The sequence below is a fragment of the Simochromis diagramma genome, unplaced genomic scaffold (genome assembly GCF_900408965.1).
Source record: "Simochromis diagramma unplaced genomic scaffold, fSimDia1.1 OVJJ01000486.1, whole genome shotgun sequence".
Taxonomy (NCBI): Eukaryota; Metazoa; Chordata; class Actinopteri; order Cichliformes; family Cichlidae; genus Simochromis; species Simochromis diagramma.
The window spans coordinates 3,568,298-3,589,240 of NW_024387047.1; the positions used below are offsets into that span (position 1 = coordinate 3,568,298).

General features: G+C 40.6%; 1 protein-coding gene across 2 annotated transcripts in view; it reads left to right on the top strand.

Annotated features, from left to right (window-relative positions):
- Nucleotides 1–20,943, top strand: part of LOC120741650 (adhesion G protein-coupled receptor A3) — a 174,752-nt gene that overhangs the window by 144,261 nt on the left and 9,548 nt on the right. For both annotated transcript variants that reach the window (XM_040044624.1, XM_040044625.1), the window contains exons 15-17: nucleotides 3,601–3,728; nucleotides 11,048–11,171; nucleotides 19,151–19,296. In XM_040044624.1, coding sequence (XP_039900558.1) covers nucleotides 3,601–3,728; nucleotides 11,048–11,171; nucleotides 19,151–19,296 — 398 coding nt within the window. The remainder of the gene's footprint in view (nucleotides 1–3,600; nucleotides 3,729–11,047; nucleotides 11,172–19,150; nucleotides 19,297–20,943) is intronic.

The following is a 20,943-nucleotide window of genomic DNA, read 5'->3' on the forward strand; positions in this document are numbered from 1 at the left end:
ACTTCAGATCCACATCCAGTCAGTTTGTTCTATAACAAATATGACAGGCCTGGCTTTCGAGAGATAAAAAGAGTACTAGAATAAGGTACTGTATGATCAGTGTGTTACTCAAATACGTAATGGCAACATGCATATCATCTTGTGAATTTTGTGGGGGGGAACAGCTCAGTAGCTGTTTATTTAGTGGTTTGAGAAATGGTTAAAGACTCAGGAGGTAAGAGACTGACATGAGCCAATAGTATAAGCCAAATGATGATGATGATGATGATAATGGCTCCCATGAGACTGTTTGACTTCCACCTAAAGCCTTTTAACAGGAGCTGCCCTTACTGTGACATGTGATGATTAGCATCATGTGTGTGTGGGCAGGTTTTTTCCAGTTTTTCCCAAATGCAGACTGATTTCAAAGAGAAATGTTGTTGTTTTTTTAAATTTTCTTTTAAGTTGAAATGATGTTTGCATGGGGTTCATTTTCATGATCTAAACTCATATGAAGCGCTGTTTGCTTTTTAAGTACATAAATCAGCTTACTGAATTGGCGGCTCCATTTCAGGAGGATTTCGGATGCTTCGGGCCATGATTCTTTTCAGCACCATCAATTCATTGAGCTGTAATTAACACCAGTTTTGTCCTTCCATGACATCGCTTAAAGACGTCATTCAAACTTAATAATTCCATGAAAATCTGTAACTACCAAATTATGTGAACAAATTGGAAAGCGTTCTTCGTGTTGTATTTTCACCCATAAAGGCCACTTCCTCTCTGTTCTTTCTTTGCTCTGTATGTCTTTGCTCAGGTCTGATGGCAGACTTTCCTCCAGCTCTCCTTCCATGCCTGCATCTTGTCATTACTGTCCAAGCTCCAAGCTCCAAAGCCATATATGTCAAAGTCAGATCAGTTGTCACACTGTTGTGTCTTCCACTGCTTTTCAGAGTTGGGAACAAACAGTTCTTTAAAAATGTCATGTTTTTTGTCATTGTCGCTCATAAACCTGCAGAGAGTCATCACCTGACTTTCAAGTTACAGTTAAGCTACAGCTCTATAGTGGAGTCTATAGAGGCAGGCAACTGCTTTTAGTGAAAACCTCCCATAAACCCACTACATGCATAGCACCAGATGGAGCAAGTTAGCTCCTAGCTAGTTAACATAGTGAGACATCTGTCAGCTGAAGAGATTTCTATTTCTATTTCTATTTTAACTCAGGTGTCTCCCTGAGTCCAAGGGCATGCTGACATCTTTTCTGGCATAATTGTGGTATAATTCACCATGATAATGTTCTTTGTGATTTTCAAACTAAATATAGTCCTTGATTACAGAGAGATGATGTCCATTTAGCAGATTAAAATGATCACCCACCGCTTCTTTTAGCCATTGCCAATAAAGCTATGTGGAGCTACTGCCCAAAAAGGTTATAGCTGTACCAATAAATGGTTTATTCAACCACCTGCCAAGTATTTTTGGAAAGTGATTGGAAAGCTTTTTTAAACTTTTGTTCACGGTCTTCGTTAGAAAGACACCGAGAATTATCTTACAACATTTGAATGGTTGCTACACTGATGGTGTAATAAGTTAAATTCTGCAACGCTGCGCCGCTTTCTCCTCTTATGTTCCATGTCTTGTGGGTCTTTAATATGACTGTAACAATAACAGGAAGATGGCTCACCCTGTCATCACCCGTTATCTAATGTTTTGAAGGCATGACGTTTTTCCAAACAGTTTACGAGGAAGATTTCTCAGATCGTTACGTGTAACAAATAGTCTGGTGTGTCAAAGTTGTTGCATCGTGCTGAGATGCATCACCTCTAGCAGTCCTTCTGTGGGTGCACGGATGTCTCCCTGGTAGTCATAGTGATCATTGCCAGGGCCACATTTGATGATTTCACCATGGATCTCAAACATCAGATTCTGTGTCAGGCTGACCAAACTGTCATGCTGACTATGATCATTGGTTGCTTGGACCACAGCACACATAGAAACCATCAGTGGAAAAGCTTGCAATGTCCAAACCGATGCCACCAAGAGTATGCTGGTTATTTACTTTGGCATGTGGTGTTGTGCGCCATCAATACATTCCCCATGGTCAGACTATCAATGCTAATTTCTACTGTAATATAAAATCGCACATCATTGCTGCTCACTGCCTTCCCATCCACCAGATACAGGTGTTACTTCATCATCTTCCCTAAGATATAATAATTCAAGCTAAAAGATTGCTGTTTTGGAATATAACTAATATGCAGGTGGTCAGGAGAAGACCGAGAGAGATCCAACATAGCCGAAATGCTGGAAGCATTGTTTGCAGATCAGTGACTGCCTTGAAGAGAATTCATTTTGTTGTTGTTTTTTATAGGTGCAGTGGCACCTTGTAGCTGAAAAGAAAACACATTTAAAGGTTACATTGCAATTTGAAGCTTGAACAGATGACTTCCAGTCTTTCCCTTTGCCTCCTTAAACACACATGAAAAGCTTTATTAGATTGATCGATTGAGCCGCGTCTATCGCATCTTCTCCTGTTTTACATCTCTCTAACGTCCTGTTCTGCAAACCCTTCATTTTAACTCTGGCCACTGCATTACAGCTGTGTTTAAAAAATGCTTCGTGCTGGTCGAGACCCCACAGAGGCCCCAACAGGCTCATCTGCGTCTAGACAACCAGGGAGAGAGAGAGGGAATATCCCACTTGGCTACTCATAGAGACAATGATGCAGTCAGACAGCGTGTCTGTGGATCACTCTCGCAGACACAACCTCACATTGAGCCGGCGGGTTATGGAGATAAGGTGTGCTTTATTTAGCAACGTCAAGATGATGGAGCCTAAATCATGACGCCACCGCTGGCTCCACACCTGCCCGTGGCACAAAGCGAGGGCAGTCCAGCGCACGAGAGTCGAGTGGGCCGACTTTAAAGCTGTCTCTTTTATCTGTGCACAGCAGATCCGAACCGTTCACATGCAGCGATAAAATGGAAGCATTAAAAATGCGTCTGAAGTCTGGGAATTTTTTGTCGCCATGTGTGCCGCAAATACGGAAGAAGTTTGTCTTGCAGATTGTAAAACATATGTAAATAAATTTCCGAGCAAATCGACTGTGATGTTGATAAGGGCTTAATGAATGTGTGATAGCATTACCGTCTTTTAGAAACACAAAAAAAAGACTTCTTTTTTCCCTCTTTCCTTTTTTTTCTGTTTGCCTGGCTCCTATCCATTTTTGTTTGGGTTTTCTTTTTATGTTGGCAGACAAGGAAGCTTATGCTATTGTTGCATTCAGTTGCTCCGGCTAAGTGACAGCTAAATGCCTGAAATGCAAAATGTAAATGCAGGAGGAAGAATGTTCCCTCGACAGGGTTGTTACTCTTTTATGCTGATTTGGACCGCATTCTAACTCAAAGACATTTCCTTGACATTCATTTATATTTTGGCTGCATATCTCGTCAGCGCAGCATACTATGCTTATGCATATAGAGAGCTCATCATGCTGTGACTGTGCAGGCCTGGCTCTTGTTCTTGATAGTTTCTTTTTTTCTTTTTGGATACTGTGTTTATGATGACTTTTTGTCTGATCCCCATTATTTTCCTCTGTCTCTCTTGTTTTTTCTGCCTCAGGATCTGAAGAAGGTGCTGTCTTTCCCCCCATACCCTGGGGAGTTTTTGCACCCGGTCGTGTATGCCTGCACGGCGGTCATGTTGCTCTGCCTCTTCGCCTCCATCATCACGTACATAGTGCACCACAGGTATGAAGAAAATCTCCACCTTGATTTTGTTTAAGTATGCATTTGGGCTTTAATCCCTCCCTGCACGTCTTGCCTCGATTTCTAAAATTGCAGCCATTAATTTCACTTCAACATCTGGACATTCAGGCAGACGCTTATGTAATCTCCTTATTTCCCGCCCTTTTACCTTCATGCTTGTTTTTGACTCTTCTGTCACAGATCCTGAGCTGACTGTCGTGTGAGTCAGATGCTTTAGGCTGGCATAAAGTACTGCAGCCTGTCTGACTAAGAGGATATAAAAAAATATACACAAATGTGTGTATGTGTAGCTGTGTTTTAGACAGCTACAGCAGAGATATATGCGTCTAATGGATTTCTAAGGAGTACTTTTACCAGCTTTGTTCTTTTTATCCGGCATGGAGATGAGGGCAAAAAAATAAAAAAGTGGACCCTGTGGCTCTTGTGGTTTTGTACGGTGGCATCTGTCTGCTCATCTTAGTTTCATCTGCTGTGAATGCTGTTATTAAAGCAGGAGGGAGCTTGACTGGCGTATTGTTTCAGCACAGCAATTCATCATCTGTTATTCTTGTAGAGCATCACTCATTTTATCATATCCTTGGCATTAATGTGGTATTATTGTAATAGCTTTCCATCTATTTTCATATAAAGGAACTAAGAAATATCTCAAATGTCACATTTTCAAAAAATATTGTTTTATAACACAGTTATCTGGTATATTCACAGTCAGATTTTTATTTTCGTTGTGTTTTTTTCTGTGGGTGGGGTCTCTGTTCTTACGGAGACTGAACTGAATTTATTAAACTATACGAAGGCGCAGAGGCTTTCGCAGTTTACATCCATCTGTGACACCTGGGATGGAGACAGGGTGGGTCCTTCTGCAGTCAGACAGTGATGACAGCATCTGGGGCTCCAAACAGCAGCATCACTTGCTGTCGTCTGGCACTGCAGTATTGACGTTTGAAGGAAAAATTGGAAATCGCCATAGAGGCAGGAGACTGAGATGTTGTGGTTTCGAGTGAAATGAAAAAAACAATTCCCAGATACTGGTGTGCATTTTGTAGTTTTTCCACAAAATGGAATTAGAGACAAAAAGAATCAATTCAAATTCATTTGAATTTCTCTTTGTGGTGTATAGTTAAGGATTGGATTTTTAAACCTGTATTTTGATTTTTGATTATTTAAGCTACCAGGGATCTACCAGGGGTCTTGTTTTTGGCATTTATCTCAGGGCTGGTTTTAGGTTCTCCATCACTTCATCAGGGATCAAAAATGAGCATAGGACTTTATGAGAGGCCCAGTAACTATGTTGTCAGGGGCACCTTGGCCCACAAGGTAAATCGGTCCTGGGTGAGGGGTCAGACTAAGTGTAATTCAAAATAGTCCTATGAAGACAACATCTTGGCACATATCAACATTGCCTGGTGAATGAATGTTGTGGCACTACCCCGAAGCAAGGGCTGGGAAAGGACTCTGCACATAATAAGCCACATGGGTCCAACCTGCTGTAGGCTCACCACTCGCAGGAAGCGTAGCAGCAATCTGGGATACAGTTACAGGCAAAGGCAGAGACCGTGATAAGACCAGGAGAGACCATTCATTAGAAGGTCAGAAAGGAGCTGCGGTTCCTCTGCATCGAAAAGAGCTGAGGTGGTTCAGCACCTCACTGGGATGCCCAAGTGGTACCCAAGAGGCATATCCAACTGGGCACATGCACCTGTGAGGAAACACCAGGGAAGACCCAGGAAATGCTGGAGAGATTATGCATTGCAGCTGGCTAGGGATCACCCTCGTATTCCCCCAAGAAGAGCTGGAGGAGATAACTAGGGAGACACAGGCTTGTGCATCACTGCTTACTTTGCTTCCTCCCCAACATTGAAATGCAGCAGAAAATTGGTTGGAACTGCTGTTCCAATAAGGATGGTAGAGCATCATCGGGATTAAACGATAGTTTAGAGATGTTGTGTTTACATCGATAACACAGCTATGATAATCCCAATAAACTGAACAAAGCCAAGTAGACAGGCATTCATTCATCAGAGAGTGCTTTTCGGAGCAAGAATGCAGAAATTCCAGATTAAACTAGAGTGAGAACAAGCCCATATTTAAGATATGATGCCAGAGCTTTTGTGGTGTCTGTCACACACAGGAGAGGGTTAGAGGGCTTTTCTTTCAACAGTGCTCACATTAACAAACTCCAACACCTCCTCCTCCTCCACACCTCCCTCCAGGCTCTCCCTAGTACTAAAACACATCTCTGTTTAGTAACACTTTACTTGTGTAGTATCACTCCAGCTGACTGACAGTATCCAAGCTGTGAAGCGTTGGGACCGTGTTAAATGGGCAGAATAGAATAGAGGCTGTCCAAAGGCACCGTGTGCAGTGGGCACGTTGAATCTGTCACATTCTCACTTCAGCTTACTAACACATACACACATGCATAAATATAGGAATACACTGTGTGCTTTAGTTCTTTCTCTGCTGGCAAGATAATAAGACAGAATATGTGATTAAGAGTGCATGTGATGTATGATGTATGAGCCAAGGAAGAACATAGTGGTGGGTATCACGTCTTTGAACCCCAAATCCTTTGAGTCCAATTGATGAAATTTGAGTCAAAAGTGTTTACAGTCATGACTCAGTGAATATTCGAAAACACTGATATCATGCTGTTAGAGTCAGAGGAATACTTCAGTAATTTCCAGTTTATACAGTAACCATCCAGTTTATCTCTATAAACAGATATCTGCATATGAATTTGCATAATATGCATTTGTATCGAGACTTCTTTTGACCCAAAAGCTTTCTGCTTTCAGGTCCGCTCGTCTGCTTGTAGTCTTATCATATTTGAGCAGGCTTTGGTAAAGAGTCTGTGTGGAGCTGAAACAGGGATTTCATATTCCAATGCAATCTCAAAAGCGTCATTTAGGAGCATAGATGATGGGTCTCCATTCAGCACAATCACAAGCCCTACCTGATTTAAATTTGGCTAATCTTCCCTTCAAGATCGGTCCTTGTGCATCTCAACTGATGCCGGTGTGAAAGCTGGTTTTTTTTCTTTGTTTTTTCTTTGTTTTTCAGAATGCTTGTGTGTGCAGTCTGCGATTTCACCATAGACCTCAGACTTACAACTCAGGCCTCAAGGATCTCATTAGCATTGTTTCCAGCTGGAGCAAGCAGTAAGAAAACTTTAAACCAGCTGCAACCCAGTGGTGAAGCTCACTAGTGAATTGAGTAGTGCACTCAGTAGATAAAAATATACATATTTTCTAAAGTTGATGGACACCAAAAGTGAATCACAAATATTGCACTCTGGACTCACATTTGTTGGGAAAATTAGTCCAAATGAATTCTTTTGTTCCTCCAAGTGTGCTGGATGTGCAAATACACAACTGCTTGCTTATATATCCTCTACAAATACATACGTACACATTGCCAAAAGTATTCGCTCATCTGCCTACACATGCATATGAACGAGAGTGACATTGCATTTTTAATCCATAGGGCTTAATATAGGCCAGACAATCCCTTGAAGCTATAACAGCTTCAACTCTTCTGGGAAGGATTTTCACGAGGTTTAGGAGTGTTATTCCAGAAGCACATTCATGAGGTCAGATGCTGACAGATGAGAAGGACTGGCTCTCTGCTCTAATTCATCCCAAAGGTGTTCTGTTGGATTGAGATGAAGACTCTGTTCAAGCCAGGCAGGTTCTGCCACACTAAACTTGCTCATCCATGTCTTTATCCACCTTGCACTGTGCACTGGTGCAAAGTCATGTTGGAACAGAAAGGAACCATCCCCAAACTGGTCTGACAAAGTTGAGTGCGTGATGTTGTCCAAAATGTCGTGGTATGCTGAAATATTAAGTTCCTTTGACTAGAACTAAGAGGCTGACCACAACTCCTGAAAAGCAACCCCACACAATAACCCTACTCAACAAAATTTACATTTGGCACTAGGGATGGGTATCGTTTAGGTTTTATCCGATACCGGTGCCAAACCGGTACTTTTGAAACGGTGCCGGTGCTTAAACGGTGCTCAAACCGGTGTTTAAAGAATGGAGAACACAAACTTTGTCCAAAAACCTCTCATGTTCAGCTGTTTTTTGTAAAAAGATAACAATGTTAGCCTTTTCTGCAGCTATGGGGCATATATGGTATCACTCTTGGCTGGAAGCAGTGCTTAAACAATGGAAAAAACACAAACTTTGTCCAGAAACCTCTCATGTTTAGCTGTTTTCCACTTTTCTTTGGTCATTTTAGCCTTTTTGGCCAGGGTGAAGGGAGTATCTGCCATCAAACAAGAAGACAGCCGCATGTAGCTATGATGATGTTTGCTAGTTCACCTTACGTGCATTAATGTAATAACGTGGTGAGCCTACTCAACGTAAATTACACACGAACAACATTAAGCTACTCACGCAGAGAAGAACGGCTTCTGCTGCCATCATCATCCGTCATCATTTCTGCTACACTGGCAGGGCTAGGGGCCAGGACTCTCCTCTTCGGGTTTTTGGGGGATGTTGCAAACTCCGGGTCCGATAACAGGCAACCCACCCGCAGTAGATGTGCACGGTGTGAGGTCTCGCAGCAAGCTATCAAATACGGCGCATTTCTCGGCTTTTAAAAAAAACGCTATGCATCGCCAGGTGTTTCATCGGATTTGAGGTGTTACCTCCTTTGCACAGTATCAGCTTAAAGCACTTGTTGCAGGTTGCTGAGTTTGCATATTTTGCTGTGAAGTACAGCCAGACTTTTGCCATGATGGCACCGGATACCGGTACCCATCCCTACATCTAACTGTGTAACGGTGCTGCAGCCTATAGTTTATAGAGCTTCAGCAGCATATTTGGAATGTGTCTGCCACCAATAAAAAGACTTGGCTCAAACTACTCATTGCATAATGTGTCATATTACACTGTCCATAGCTTTATTGGCCCTTACATTTGGCTGAGGACCAGACACAGGGTGAGAGAGCAGATGCAAAGTCAGGACAGTTTTATTCCCCCTTCACACTGGGAGATTGGGACATGGAGGGTTGCCAGGTTAATGTACTTGACCCAGTGAAAGCCCAGAGCAGAGCCTATGAAAACCTCCTTCAAGGGAGGCCTGAAGCCGGCCTGATTTATGGCCTCTTTGCTGGAAGGAGTTCAGTACCTGGACCGCAGGAGAGGCATCGACAACGGTAGCTTTAATTCTCCCTCCCCTCACACAGAGCAGTGAAGCCCGGCCCCAGAAACACCTCATGGCTCACTGCTGAGCCACTGCTTCATCTACAGTTGGCTCACGTGCAGCTGGGGCTCTGCTCCTCCATTTTGGGGAGTGGAGATTTCCAGCACATGGTTATATAATTTCAAATGGTGACAGTGACTGTAAGGTTGAAGAGGCTGGAGCCAATGTAGGAAAGTAATTAAAAGAATAGATGGTCTAGTAATTCACACAGTCCAACTAATGTGTTGGTAATGTCTGACCTATTCAGCTTATTTTCAGCTGGGTGAAAAGCGATGGTTTGGGTTACCATAAATGTGCTGCTGCACAGAGCGTGGCTGCTACCATATTTCACAAACAGATGCAGGGCTTAGATGAAAAATGTAAAAACTTCAACTGGCCAAACCAACTGGAGGCAATCTCCTTTTATTTCATCATCAAATCAGCTGGTTGATTCTCATTTGTGTACATATGCTGCATGTATTGTACGCGAGAAGGTGGTGGAAAAGCTGTGTGGAAAGGATGTACATTGAATTCTTGTAAAAGAATCTGCAAATATCCCTTTGCCTGAGGTCCATCATTCTAAAATAAGCATTATGCATTTTGTAGCAAGGAATTAAATCATTCGTATCTTTTGATGACACAATATTCTGTCTTTCACTTTGTACATGCAGGGATCTTCTTTTTGAAAGGGCCGTTTTTGTTTTTTGGGTTGTTTTTTTTTTAATGCACTTTCCTTTTTTTATTGTCACAAGACTTCAAACAGCATTGCTGTAAATAGCATTCTTCTAAAAGTTCAATCAGAATGAACTTAAAAGTAGCTGAACTGCTTTTTGCTGTGTAGAAAATACTTGTAAAAATTTGATTTTTGCAGTTCATTCTGCTTTTAGCAAACAGTATTGATATAGTAAATGCAAAGAGATATATGTATTTTTTTGCACTTCAATACTGAGTCTTATAAAATAATATAATAGGGACATCATTTAATTCTTTTTTTTGATAACACAAATGTCATATATTTGAACATGGTTACATGATTATCTTTGGCTTTGTGTTATGGTGATCTCTATCAACAGATATCTTGCATATGAATATGCAGAGTATGTAGGCAAGATTTCTGGAATTTGAAGCTTTCCAGTTTCCATTTTTACTCCGCTTGTAGTCCATGTTCAGTTTCAGGAGGCTTTGGCTACATGTGTCTACATAAACAGTCTGAATGTCTTACAAGTATGAGCTTTTTATTAGCGTTAAAAGACTGATGAAGTACTGTTGTCACCCTGGCAGGCGGGTAGGCGATGTGGATATCTAAGTTTGCAAATGCGATAACTCGAGAACGAAGCGACGTAGGAGTTTCATTTTGGATACCATTGGTGTATCTACTTGGAGGCTGAGAGGTGCCACTGGCCACTGCCAGTATTTTTAGAGATGTATTTGCATTTGTAAACAGTGACTTTCTGGATAAACCAAGGCCCCAAAATATTGACTGTTGCAGGCTAAGTCAGCACAGTAGTTAATGGGTTTCCAGATTAATGTTACCTGGAAGCAATTATTGTTGTGATTTGGTGCTATATAAGAGAATAGCATTTAACTGAGTTGCATTTTTTCTAGTGTACCCTTGCAATACCCTTTCTCATTGAGAATGAATGGTGCTGTGGTGCCACAACTGATCTTATGTGTATGGTTGATAATGATTGGCTGGGATAGTGCTTCCCAAGTTCTTCAAGAGAAATCTGGTAAAATTCTATGCTCCTCCATCTGAATGTGGAACTGTCTTCAGACAGGAATACAAATAGCTCACAATGTTTCTGCTAATAGTTTTATTTTTTTCATAAAAATGTAAATATCTGCTACTCAGCAGGTGTATTGGTAGTGAAGTATATAAAACTTTGTTTATACTACTCTGTTTCTATGGACAGCATTACCAGGTTTTACTGTTAATATATATGGTAGGAGATAAATGATAAAGAAAACTGATGCTGATCTTTGTAAATAATACTGAAAGTAACACAATTTCAACCAAATTTACAAAAGGTAATCCACAAAACTCTTCACAGTATGATATTTATCACTATTTATCGACTAATTTTTTTTCCCTTGAACCTTTTTTTTGGCAGTGCAATCCGCATCAGTCGGAAGGGATGGCATATGCTGCTCAACTTCTGTTTCCACACAGCGCTGACCTTCGCTGTGTTTGCTGGCGGCATCAATCGAATCAAATACCCCATCATCTGTCAAGCAGTAAGTGCATTCCCTTTTCATTCGTCCCACTCTCAAAGCTTTTCAAAAAATTGATTGTGAATGTCTATTCAGGTGTCAGCAACCAGGCCACTGGGTGCAGTATGTGGATGTACAATAACCCCGCTTTGTGTGTCTTTCATGCTTCAGCTGCATGTATGGTCTGGTCACTCTTTTAGTAAAGTGGTGGCCTAGTGAGTGCGGATGATTCAGGCCTTCCCATCATAACTGCACTCAGTAGCAGGCTCTCTATTGTCTATCTTTGTCTCTTTCTTTTTGCCCAGGGGTTAGTGGTGGGCATTGTGCCACAAACATTGTGGATGTTTTAGAAATTGTTAGCATATAAAAGATTTTCTGGTCAATAGCATTTTGTACAAACATGCTTTTCTATGGAAATTTCAATGTTGCATTTACCACATCGCTTTTCATTAAAGGCACCCTGTCTGTGTACTTGAGATGCAACATGATCGTTGTGGATTGCGTGTCTGTCTTCATAAATAACTGTAAAAGCAGTTTCAAAGGATTTTTAAATTACTTAATGAAATAAGCTCCAGGATTTTTACGTGTTTGAATAGTATTTGTATTTGCTTGATGAAACACTTGTTTGCTATGTTGCGCTCCTATCCGTGACAAGGCAGTAATGTGTTAAGTTTGTGTATGATGGTTTATGGTTCATGATTTGTGTTTTTCTCAACCTAACATCAGCGCAGATTTTGTTTTTTTGCCGAGCTTGTGGGTTACTGTAAAAAATCTTGAATGCATTATGGTCCCTGGATAAATTGAGGGCCCCTGCATGCTTAAAGTGTTTTCACTCCTCTGAGGCATTGGGAATCTTGTAGTATAGGCATTCTTTAATTTGGTATATGGCGTGCTTTTTAGATGAGTCCTGAAGCTCACATCATTGAAAGTGTTTTAGATTTAGAGTTCAGTCACTGCTCATGAGCTCGGGTCTTGCGTGTCCCTGCCTGCAGGTACTGTAGCCCTTTTTATCCTCTACAGCCTTGATGAGGGTTGCATAGATTTAGGTAAATCATATGTGGTTAGCTGGACCAAAGACGGTGAGGCAGTTGAATGACAATGGAGACCATCACAGCAATCACTGAGCCTAGCTATAGATAGAGAAACAGGCCCTGGATAGCAGTGACTGCATTTTCATATTGAAATACTTGCATACAAATCTAAATAACATTTTCTACACTCTGGTACTCCACTTGAACTTAGAGTGTAGCTGTTTTCGACAGAGTTTGTAACTTGAAAACAGAAAAAATACCTGAATAAAATCACATCAAAAATGAAATGCCTCAGCATCTACACAACAGATGTTCATGGTTCCAAGAAGGTGTCACATAAAGAAATAGACTGATTCGCTGAATTGAAAAAATTAGGCACCATAACTTTCCTGTCTGTGAATAATAAACACATACATACTTATTATATGCTGTAACTATAAAGCTAATACAGTACTGTGCAAAGTTCTTGAGCCACGCCTCGTTTCTTTATATTTTGCTATGAAAAAAGGGAAATAGGGGTAAAGAGACATGCAGTTTGTGAAAGAGTTTGTGAAATTGTAATGTGCTTTAAAGTCAATATTTAGTATGACCACCTTTGTTCTTCGCACAACTTGATCTCACTTGGGCAAGTTTTCTTGTAATTTCTTTGGATAGATTGCAGGAATAGTTCTGCAGGCTTCTCGAAAGAAAGACAAAACCATCTGCCATGATCGGTTGGGGGTGAGGGGAAGGAGACGGGACAAAAGACACACTGTGGAAGAAAGCCAGAGCTTAGTACTAACTAATGATTAAATGCAAAGTGGTGTTTAAACACATAAAGAATGAAGAAGAGTGAGGGAAAAAGAAACCCTGAGTGCTCAATGGGAAGCCCCCAGTAACCAAGCCTTAATTCAACAAAATTAAGGGAGGATTCAGGGTCATCTAACTAAACAGTTTATCAAAAAGGAAAGTTTTGAACCTAATCTTAAAAGTAGAGATTGTGTCTGACCCCTGAATCCAAACTGGGAGCTGGTTTCGCAAACAGCTGAAGGCTCTGCCTGGCATTCTACTTTTACTTTATCATTTCTGTGTCATGCTGAAAAATAAAGCCATTACTAATTAGATGTTTTCCAGATGGTTTTGCGTGGTGGATCCACATATCGCCACACTTCCCTGTGTTCAGAATTCCATTAGTTTTGATGAGATCCCAGACAGCACTGGCTAAAATGCAGCCAAAACAATGACAAAGCCTCCACCATGTTTTAGAGATGGCTGTAGACACTCACTGTTGTTCACTGGTCCCCTCCATGCATCACTTTGTTTTTTTCGGATGGTCTCTTTAGGGATCGCCACAGTGGCTCATCTGCCTCCATCTCACCCTGTTCTAACATCCTTCTGTTATACCAACCCCCTGCATGTCCTCCTTCTCTATATTGGCAAATCTTCTTTTTTCTTCCTGCCTCGCAGCTCCATATTAAACACTCTTTGTCCAATATATCAAACATCCCCCTCTCTAACTTTTACAGAAGCCCATGAAAAATATTAAATTAAAATGTCAACATATGTGAATTTGTAAAGAAGCTGGAAAAATCAAAGAGGCTCCTGACATAATTGCTGTGTTATTGAACTGTGTCTCTGATGTTTGCGATAGTTGACAGCGTCAGAAAGAATGAAAGTGAGAATAAAAAACAATATGTCTCTCCTTTAACTTTTTTACATGGTTAGAATACCATATGGTCCCTGTGGATTTCCTATCCATTTGATTGATAGCTTGACCGACCTCAGTAGTGAGCATGAAACATCAGCTGGAGCAGAGCATCTTCCACTGTCAGTTCACCTCAGCAGGGGGGCATTTACTGTATGTAGCCACAAAGAGATTGATGTACACCTCTTTTCTACTTCTCACTCACAGTTTAGACTGTCTTCAGTCACTACTTGTTTGGATCAGTTGGCCTCCGATGCTCCATTTTTTTGTGTGCGCTATCACACATTTGGGACTCAACTCCTTCTTCTGCTGTCACAAGCACTTTAGGTGGCCTCCTATTCCATAGTGTAACAACTCTACCTCTGCTGAAATATAGCCAGCTTTTCTTGAGTTGTCTAGCAGAAGGCTCGCTGACAGGTATGTCTTAAAAAAAGTCACCACTTGTGTCACAGCCGTCAAGTCTTCCCGTACGATGGTAACTGACACAAAATGGCTGGTATTTGTCCCTTTACTCTTGGTAAAAAATGGTGAAAGGGACACAAGAGTAACTTAACTAGTTTTGTCTAGTGAAGCACATCAAATCATTTTTGATTACTTGACATAAAAAAACACCCACAGGGATAAGAAATTCAAATCTTCTATCGTTTATTTTACGAATAAGGTGCAATTTAGATCAAGTTCAGAACTATTTGCACTGCTCAGATGCATAGTGGTTTAAAATTTGAGAAGAGAAGTGATGTAATGATGTACCTTTTGCAGATCTTAATGAACAGAGAATGTGGTTATCTTCTTCTAATGCTTATGAAGGCAAAGTTATATTTTCAAATAATACACAATTAGATTTTTAGCATGTAGCATAGCCTAATGTTGAAGGTTATCCATGCAGCAATGTAAGAACAAAGACATCTCTTAACAGAAGAACATGGTGGTCCTCACAGAAACATCACTATAAGAATTCAACTGTTATCTTTCGTTTCTGTGCCATTTACTCCTCATTTTCTTAAAAGCTGGATGAAATTTAGTTTCTGTACCACTGAGTGTATAGGTGGCTGGGAGACATTGACTTTTCAGCATTCAGTACAAGCTTCAGAGGAGAGAAGAATGAATGATGTTCAATCATATTGAGGAATGTGTCATCTGCATAAAATATCACCTAAACTTAGTATGAGCTGCATATTGTTCTATATGCTTTTGAGTTGTGGCATTGTAAACAAGCACTTTGGCTGGTGTGTCCATGTTTTGATTTTTTCACTCGATTAGATACCCAAGCATTTTAAAATGTATTAAATTAAGCGTTTGTTGCAATCATCTGTTGCCTCTAAATGTTTTTTTCTCTCTTTTTTTTAGGTTTGTCCTTGAATTGTACATCAGTGTTTAATGTTTTGAAAGGACAAGAAATAATGTTATTATTTTCAAAAACCTATTTCTTATTAGAAAAAGGTTGTTATTTGAATTCTACTTATGCAGCCACACACAATCTCCTGCTTTCCCACAATATCAGTGCAGAGTTTTCTGATGGAGCTGTGTAATTTAGCTGACCTTGCCGCTGGTTTTTAACGTACTTACCTTTCATTCATTTATTCAACTTTGTCCTGGGGCCTTTGAATACTTTTTGATGCTCCTCCTTTACCTAATCACTGCTAGCAAAATCACTCTTGGCAGATTTGGGAAGGAGCCCAGATTGTCTTCAATCCCACTGGGATCGAGGCAGGCCCCACCAGACACAATTTGGGATAATTACAGGAATGCTTGAGGAGATGTGTGATCTCCCGATGCATATACACAGTCAGATTCACACACGGATACACGCATTGCCTGCTAAATTCACTGTACCCCCCGATCACCCCGCCAACCTCCTTACGCACACACTTACCCCCCTTTCCCTTCCCAGGAGGAAAAATAAGTACATGCTCTCGCTCCAAACTAAGCAACTTCAAGGGGCTCTGAGTCTAGATTTGGCAGTTCTCGCAAGACTTCAAGCACGCACTCCCCACCCAGTCTTCACCCATCCCCCCTCCAACACCCCCCCCCCCCCACCTCCTCCTTTTCCTTCCACACCTGCATCCCATACTCGTCTGCCTGTTCTTCTATCTGTATGCCAGTCTTCAGTCGTGCACCGCTACTCCACCCACTGTGGCACTGTCGCTATGCAGCATCCAATGTCTTTACAGCTTCAAAGTCAAAGTCATCTCTAATCTCAATTTCTATCTTTTCTTCAAACAAGGCTTGCTTTATCATTGATTTGAGCAACACCCTAGCTGTCACACTACATTTTCTGCTTGCCCGGGCTAAGCAGGAGAACAACATACAGTATACCACTGTTTCCAGTCGACTTACCTCATGTTACCTCAGACCATCAAAATTTGGATTACACATCGCAGATGATTGTTCACTGAGTGTGACCGGCGTTAAATAACCTATTAATTTAGAAAAGAACTTGGCTAAGGATGACCTAGATCTGAAGTAACATCCAAGTGTCAGCTTAAAGATGCTATACAGAGGATTTCCCTAATTAGCACCGCACTGTGAAATTAGTTGTGATGGCAAAAGCTGTGAAAGCGAGAGAGAGAGGGAGAGGGCATTACATTATAGCAGTGATTTTGCTTTGTTTTTCCATTGGGTCTACTTTGACTGTTCCCAAGTTTCCCTGTACATAAATACTGTAGCTTAGAGTAGACTGGTTACCAAAAATAATTTGGAAACAATATGACAAAGATGTGATAAAAGATAAAACACTTTAAAGTTGGTTTTTAATATCGCACTTTTAGTCTGTGCCAAATGTTTTAAAACAGATCATCTGGCAATATTAACTGAAATAAAAATGTAGTATAGAGTTCATTGAAAATTCTTAATCGCTTGTTATTTTCCACATTTCTTTTCCCTCCAGAACTATGATAATGTTTATTCAAATTTCAAATCAGTTTTCAAGGACTAGGTTTACTGAAAAAAATACTATGAAACTGATTATTGTGATTTCCAGTCAGAAGGTATAAAGAGCACACGTGCTTTTCTAGACTTACAATATTATTGTTGCCTTATAATTCTGCTTTTCCTCATTTTCTGTCATATATTTTACAACAGTCACCTTGAAGGGAAGGAAAAAAACAGATTTCTTGCCTTTACCATCATCTAATACAAAAGAGTGTCTAATAAATTATTATAATTATAAAAAAAATAAATACTCTGTAGTTTACATACAGTTCTGGTCAAAAGTTTTGCGGTCAGGAAATACAATGTGTGTGAAAATAAGTCGAAATCAGAAATGATTTATGATCATTTGTGATAAATGTTTCTATTAACCATTAATGGTGGTTTATGAGATGAAAAAACATGTTTATTTATTACTTTAGTTTTTCAACAAGACACTTATAGGATTAGTGAGAATACAAAAACGATGCTGATTCCTTATTAATTTAACATTAATTTCACATGATGCTTTTGTTTAGGAGCTAGTAGAATCCTGGGGTTCACTCTTGCACTGTGTACTGGTACTGCAGAGGGACGTGCTAGTGCTTTGACAAGTTGCTACTCTTCTTCCACTGACCACACATGTATGGAGGAAAGTAGCCGACAAATCAAAATCAAGCCACTCTTTTTTTTTTTTGTGAAGTGTTAATTTTTTCATGTCTCACAAACATCTCCATACGAGATAAAAGAGGGACTTTGAGGAGACGGAAGCAGTGACTGTTTTAATGGGGACACATTGATCAGGCTTCCTGGGCTGCTTCCAGCTTCTGTTTTGTTAACTGTGTGATCATTGTGCTGCTGCTCACTGATCCGATTATTGACTGAAATTTTGTATTTACCCAGATTCTGTGCTAACAATGGCACATCAGGTGAAAGCACACACCAGCTCTGAATAGTAAAACATCAAATATCAAAATATTGCTGTGTTTTTTAGGAGTCAGGTCCCTCAAGTATATACCAGTCTAAATGATGCACCTTTCACAGACTCAATAACGAATACAGATGGTCACAAATAGCTCCAGTCACCAATGGTTACAGCTATAATTGTGACCACCTTTGGTTCTGAAAGACACCAGAAATTCTGCTTTATTATCAAAACAAATGTTAGCATAGGGTTTTTTAAGCACACACACACACTCACACACACACACACACACACACACACACACACACACACACACTACTGGTCCACTGCGGCTTGTGTGTGATTTTTTTGAAAACTGCCAGATGGGCAACTATAGCTGTGTCGCTTTATTATTGCTGACTTGTCTCAGCTGATGTGGACATTAAAGTTTTGTTGCCATTTGATTGATCGTGCAGTTGCAACAGCAAAACAATATTCAGGACATTAATCAGCCAGTAACAATCACAGGTCACGCTCCGTACGTTAATATGAGAACCCCCTCCTCCCCCATTAAAACCATATTTAAAGACACACTTCCCTTCTGTCTGTTCTTGGCACTAATGAAGCTCTGAAGAGTGTGGACTCTGAAGCTGTGATTGACTTACCACCCACTCTCTGCTCTCTATAACCAGCTCAAGGACACTTCCAATTAGCATCTGGACTGGTAGCTCGAGTCCCTAGGCCTTTCGTGCTGGAGAGAAGCCATTTGATTGGGTACCTCAGGTTGCCAGTACATCATGAACGCACTGACTGGTTGGAGAAAAGGCTCAGTGCATTTTAATCTTCTGTATCCATTCTCCTTTCTGTTTTTTTTTTTGCAACTGTCATGTCTATGCTCTCTGTCTGTGAGCTAGCAAAGCTTTTAAACAAAGTTAGATTAGTTTCCCCATTCAAATATAATTCATGAATATTAAAACACGAGGAACGGAGATATGTGTACAGTGCGTTTTTGGAAAAACAATCACACGCTGATAGTTGTCAACGTGACTGACATTTATATTCAGGTTTGTTATTCACGGTGCACACCTCATGTCCTCTAACTCAACTGATAAGGAGCTGCTCAGTATCCACCAGTATAACCTCACTATGCTGCTCTTATCCTAGACAACCTTGATGATTCAATAGCACTTTTTGAACCTGTCTTTCCGTCATTCTACTATTGTCTTTTAGTGGAGGATAACACAAAGCAGCCAGGTCTTTAAGGAAAACGTCTGTGGAGACACCCTTGGAGTGACATTGATGGTTATTTTCTCAAGAGGAGTGGCAGCTCATCCTGAACACTTTTCTTCTTTGAGTTACAGGGATATAATGAAGTCTGACATTTTTCACAGAGACACACTTTACAGTATTATGTATAAGCAAAAGTTCAGCAAAGTCAAAGAAGTAACTTGATGCACCCTCCGTCACCCAATCTCAGGTCGGGGTCGTGCTGCACTACTCGTCTTTGTCAACCATGCTGTGGCTCGGGGTGACGGCGAGGAACATTTATAAACAGGTGACCAAGAAGCCTCCACAGAGTCAAGACAGTGACCCGCCTCCGCGCCCTAAACAGCCCCTGTTGAGGTAAGCACAGATGTCCTCGCAACCCTTCCCAACCCTGAATGCCGCTCAACAGAAAGTTCATAAACATTTGTGCGCACATATGTGTTTGTGTGTGTGTGTGGTACTTTTCTTTGGTCTTTTTTGATTGCTTCATGTGTGCCTTTAGAGGCCAAGGACGGTTCACTGCGCAGTTATTTGCTTTCTTATTTCATTTTTTTGTATATACACAACTTGACCGAGGCTGAGATATACTGTCATAGTAGGTTTATGCATTCACATTTTGATGAAAGAAGTCTTCAGATGAGTAAAAATACAAATACAGCGATGATCGATATACTCAGTTATAAGGGTCCTGCCCCAGACCCCTGGGTCTTATATTGTGTTGTCTATTTTATGTGTGGCGCACTATACAAGGATTAGCACTGTTGATTTGGTTTCTACTCATCTTTTTGTATGGAGTTTTTCCCTGTGCCCTCATAGGTTTCCTCCAGGTGGTCCAGTTTCCTCCCACTGACTAAAAACACAACTATTGGCTTGACTGATGATTTTAAAGGGCCATGGATGTAAGGCTGATAAAGGGCTTAAACTATATAGAGTAAAACGCTGTATCAATGCGTGGTTAAATGTGGCTTGTAATCTAAAGCTCTTTGACTGATCAGCAAAGCTGGAAAAGCACTTTATAAATAGATTTATATTTACTCCCAATATTGTGTGACTTTGAGGATTTCGCACATTAGCTTTCACAGTTGTTAGAACAACAAAGTCACACCATAACATAAACTTGCTAACAGATGGAGGCAGTGGTAGACCAGGACTTTCACTTCGGAGTGAGAAGTAGTTTTTCACAAACAGTTTTTTTTTCCACTGGCTTTATAGGTGGAAGAAAACCTTTTGCCAGTTTCCCATTGTCAGCAGTACAGTGATTAGTAATAAACTATGGATAAGTACCTTCATGCACCTACTAAAGCTAACAGCTGACAGTATGTGGCATATTTCTGATAAGCTAACTTTGCAGAGTTAGCAACATAGCATCCTCTATACCAGCGGTCCCCAACCTCCGGGCCTGTCTGTGAATCGTTCGGTACCGGGCCGTGAGAGTTGAGGCTCAGGTGTGAAATTTATGGTTTTCAGGGTTTTTATCGTTTTTTATCATTATTGTTTTTAATCGGTTTTATCATTAACTCAGTTTCTCTGGGTCTTTCCCCGTGTGTTATGAATAAATCTTCCTTTTTTTGTTACCGGTACTGGTTTTATCCACGACACCTTAAAGGCCGGTCTGTGAAAATATTGTCGGACATAAAGTGTCAGTGGCGCAAAAAAGGTTGGAGACCGCTGCTTCATACCCTTTGAGTTGGTGGGATAATGACTATTACTAGCTTGACATGGAAACAGAATAAAATTCTTAGTGGCTTTTAAATAGCTTAATATGTGTTTGTCAGATTACTCAGCTATTCCCTTGGGCACGTGTGAGCTACGTGGACTTTACTGTGGAGTAAACTTTTGCATCTTTGTGTCTCACACTAGTTTAGGCTCAGGTGTTTCAAAGGGGAGAAACTGTCATGCAAGTGTTGCATAATTTATATGAAAATAAAACCCCAGTTGGTTTGCATTATTCAACATCAACAGCGAGATGGCTATCAAGACTTTCTGTTGATACACTTTGCATCA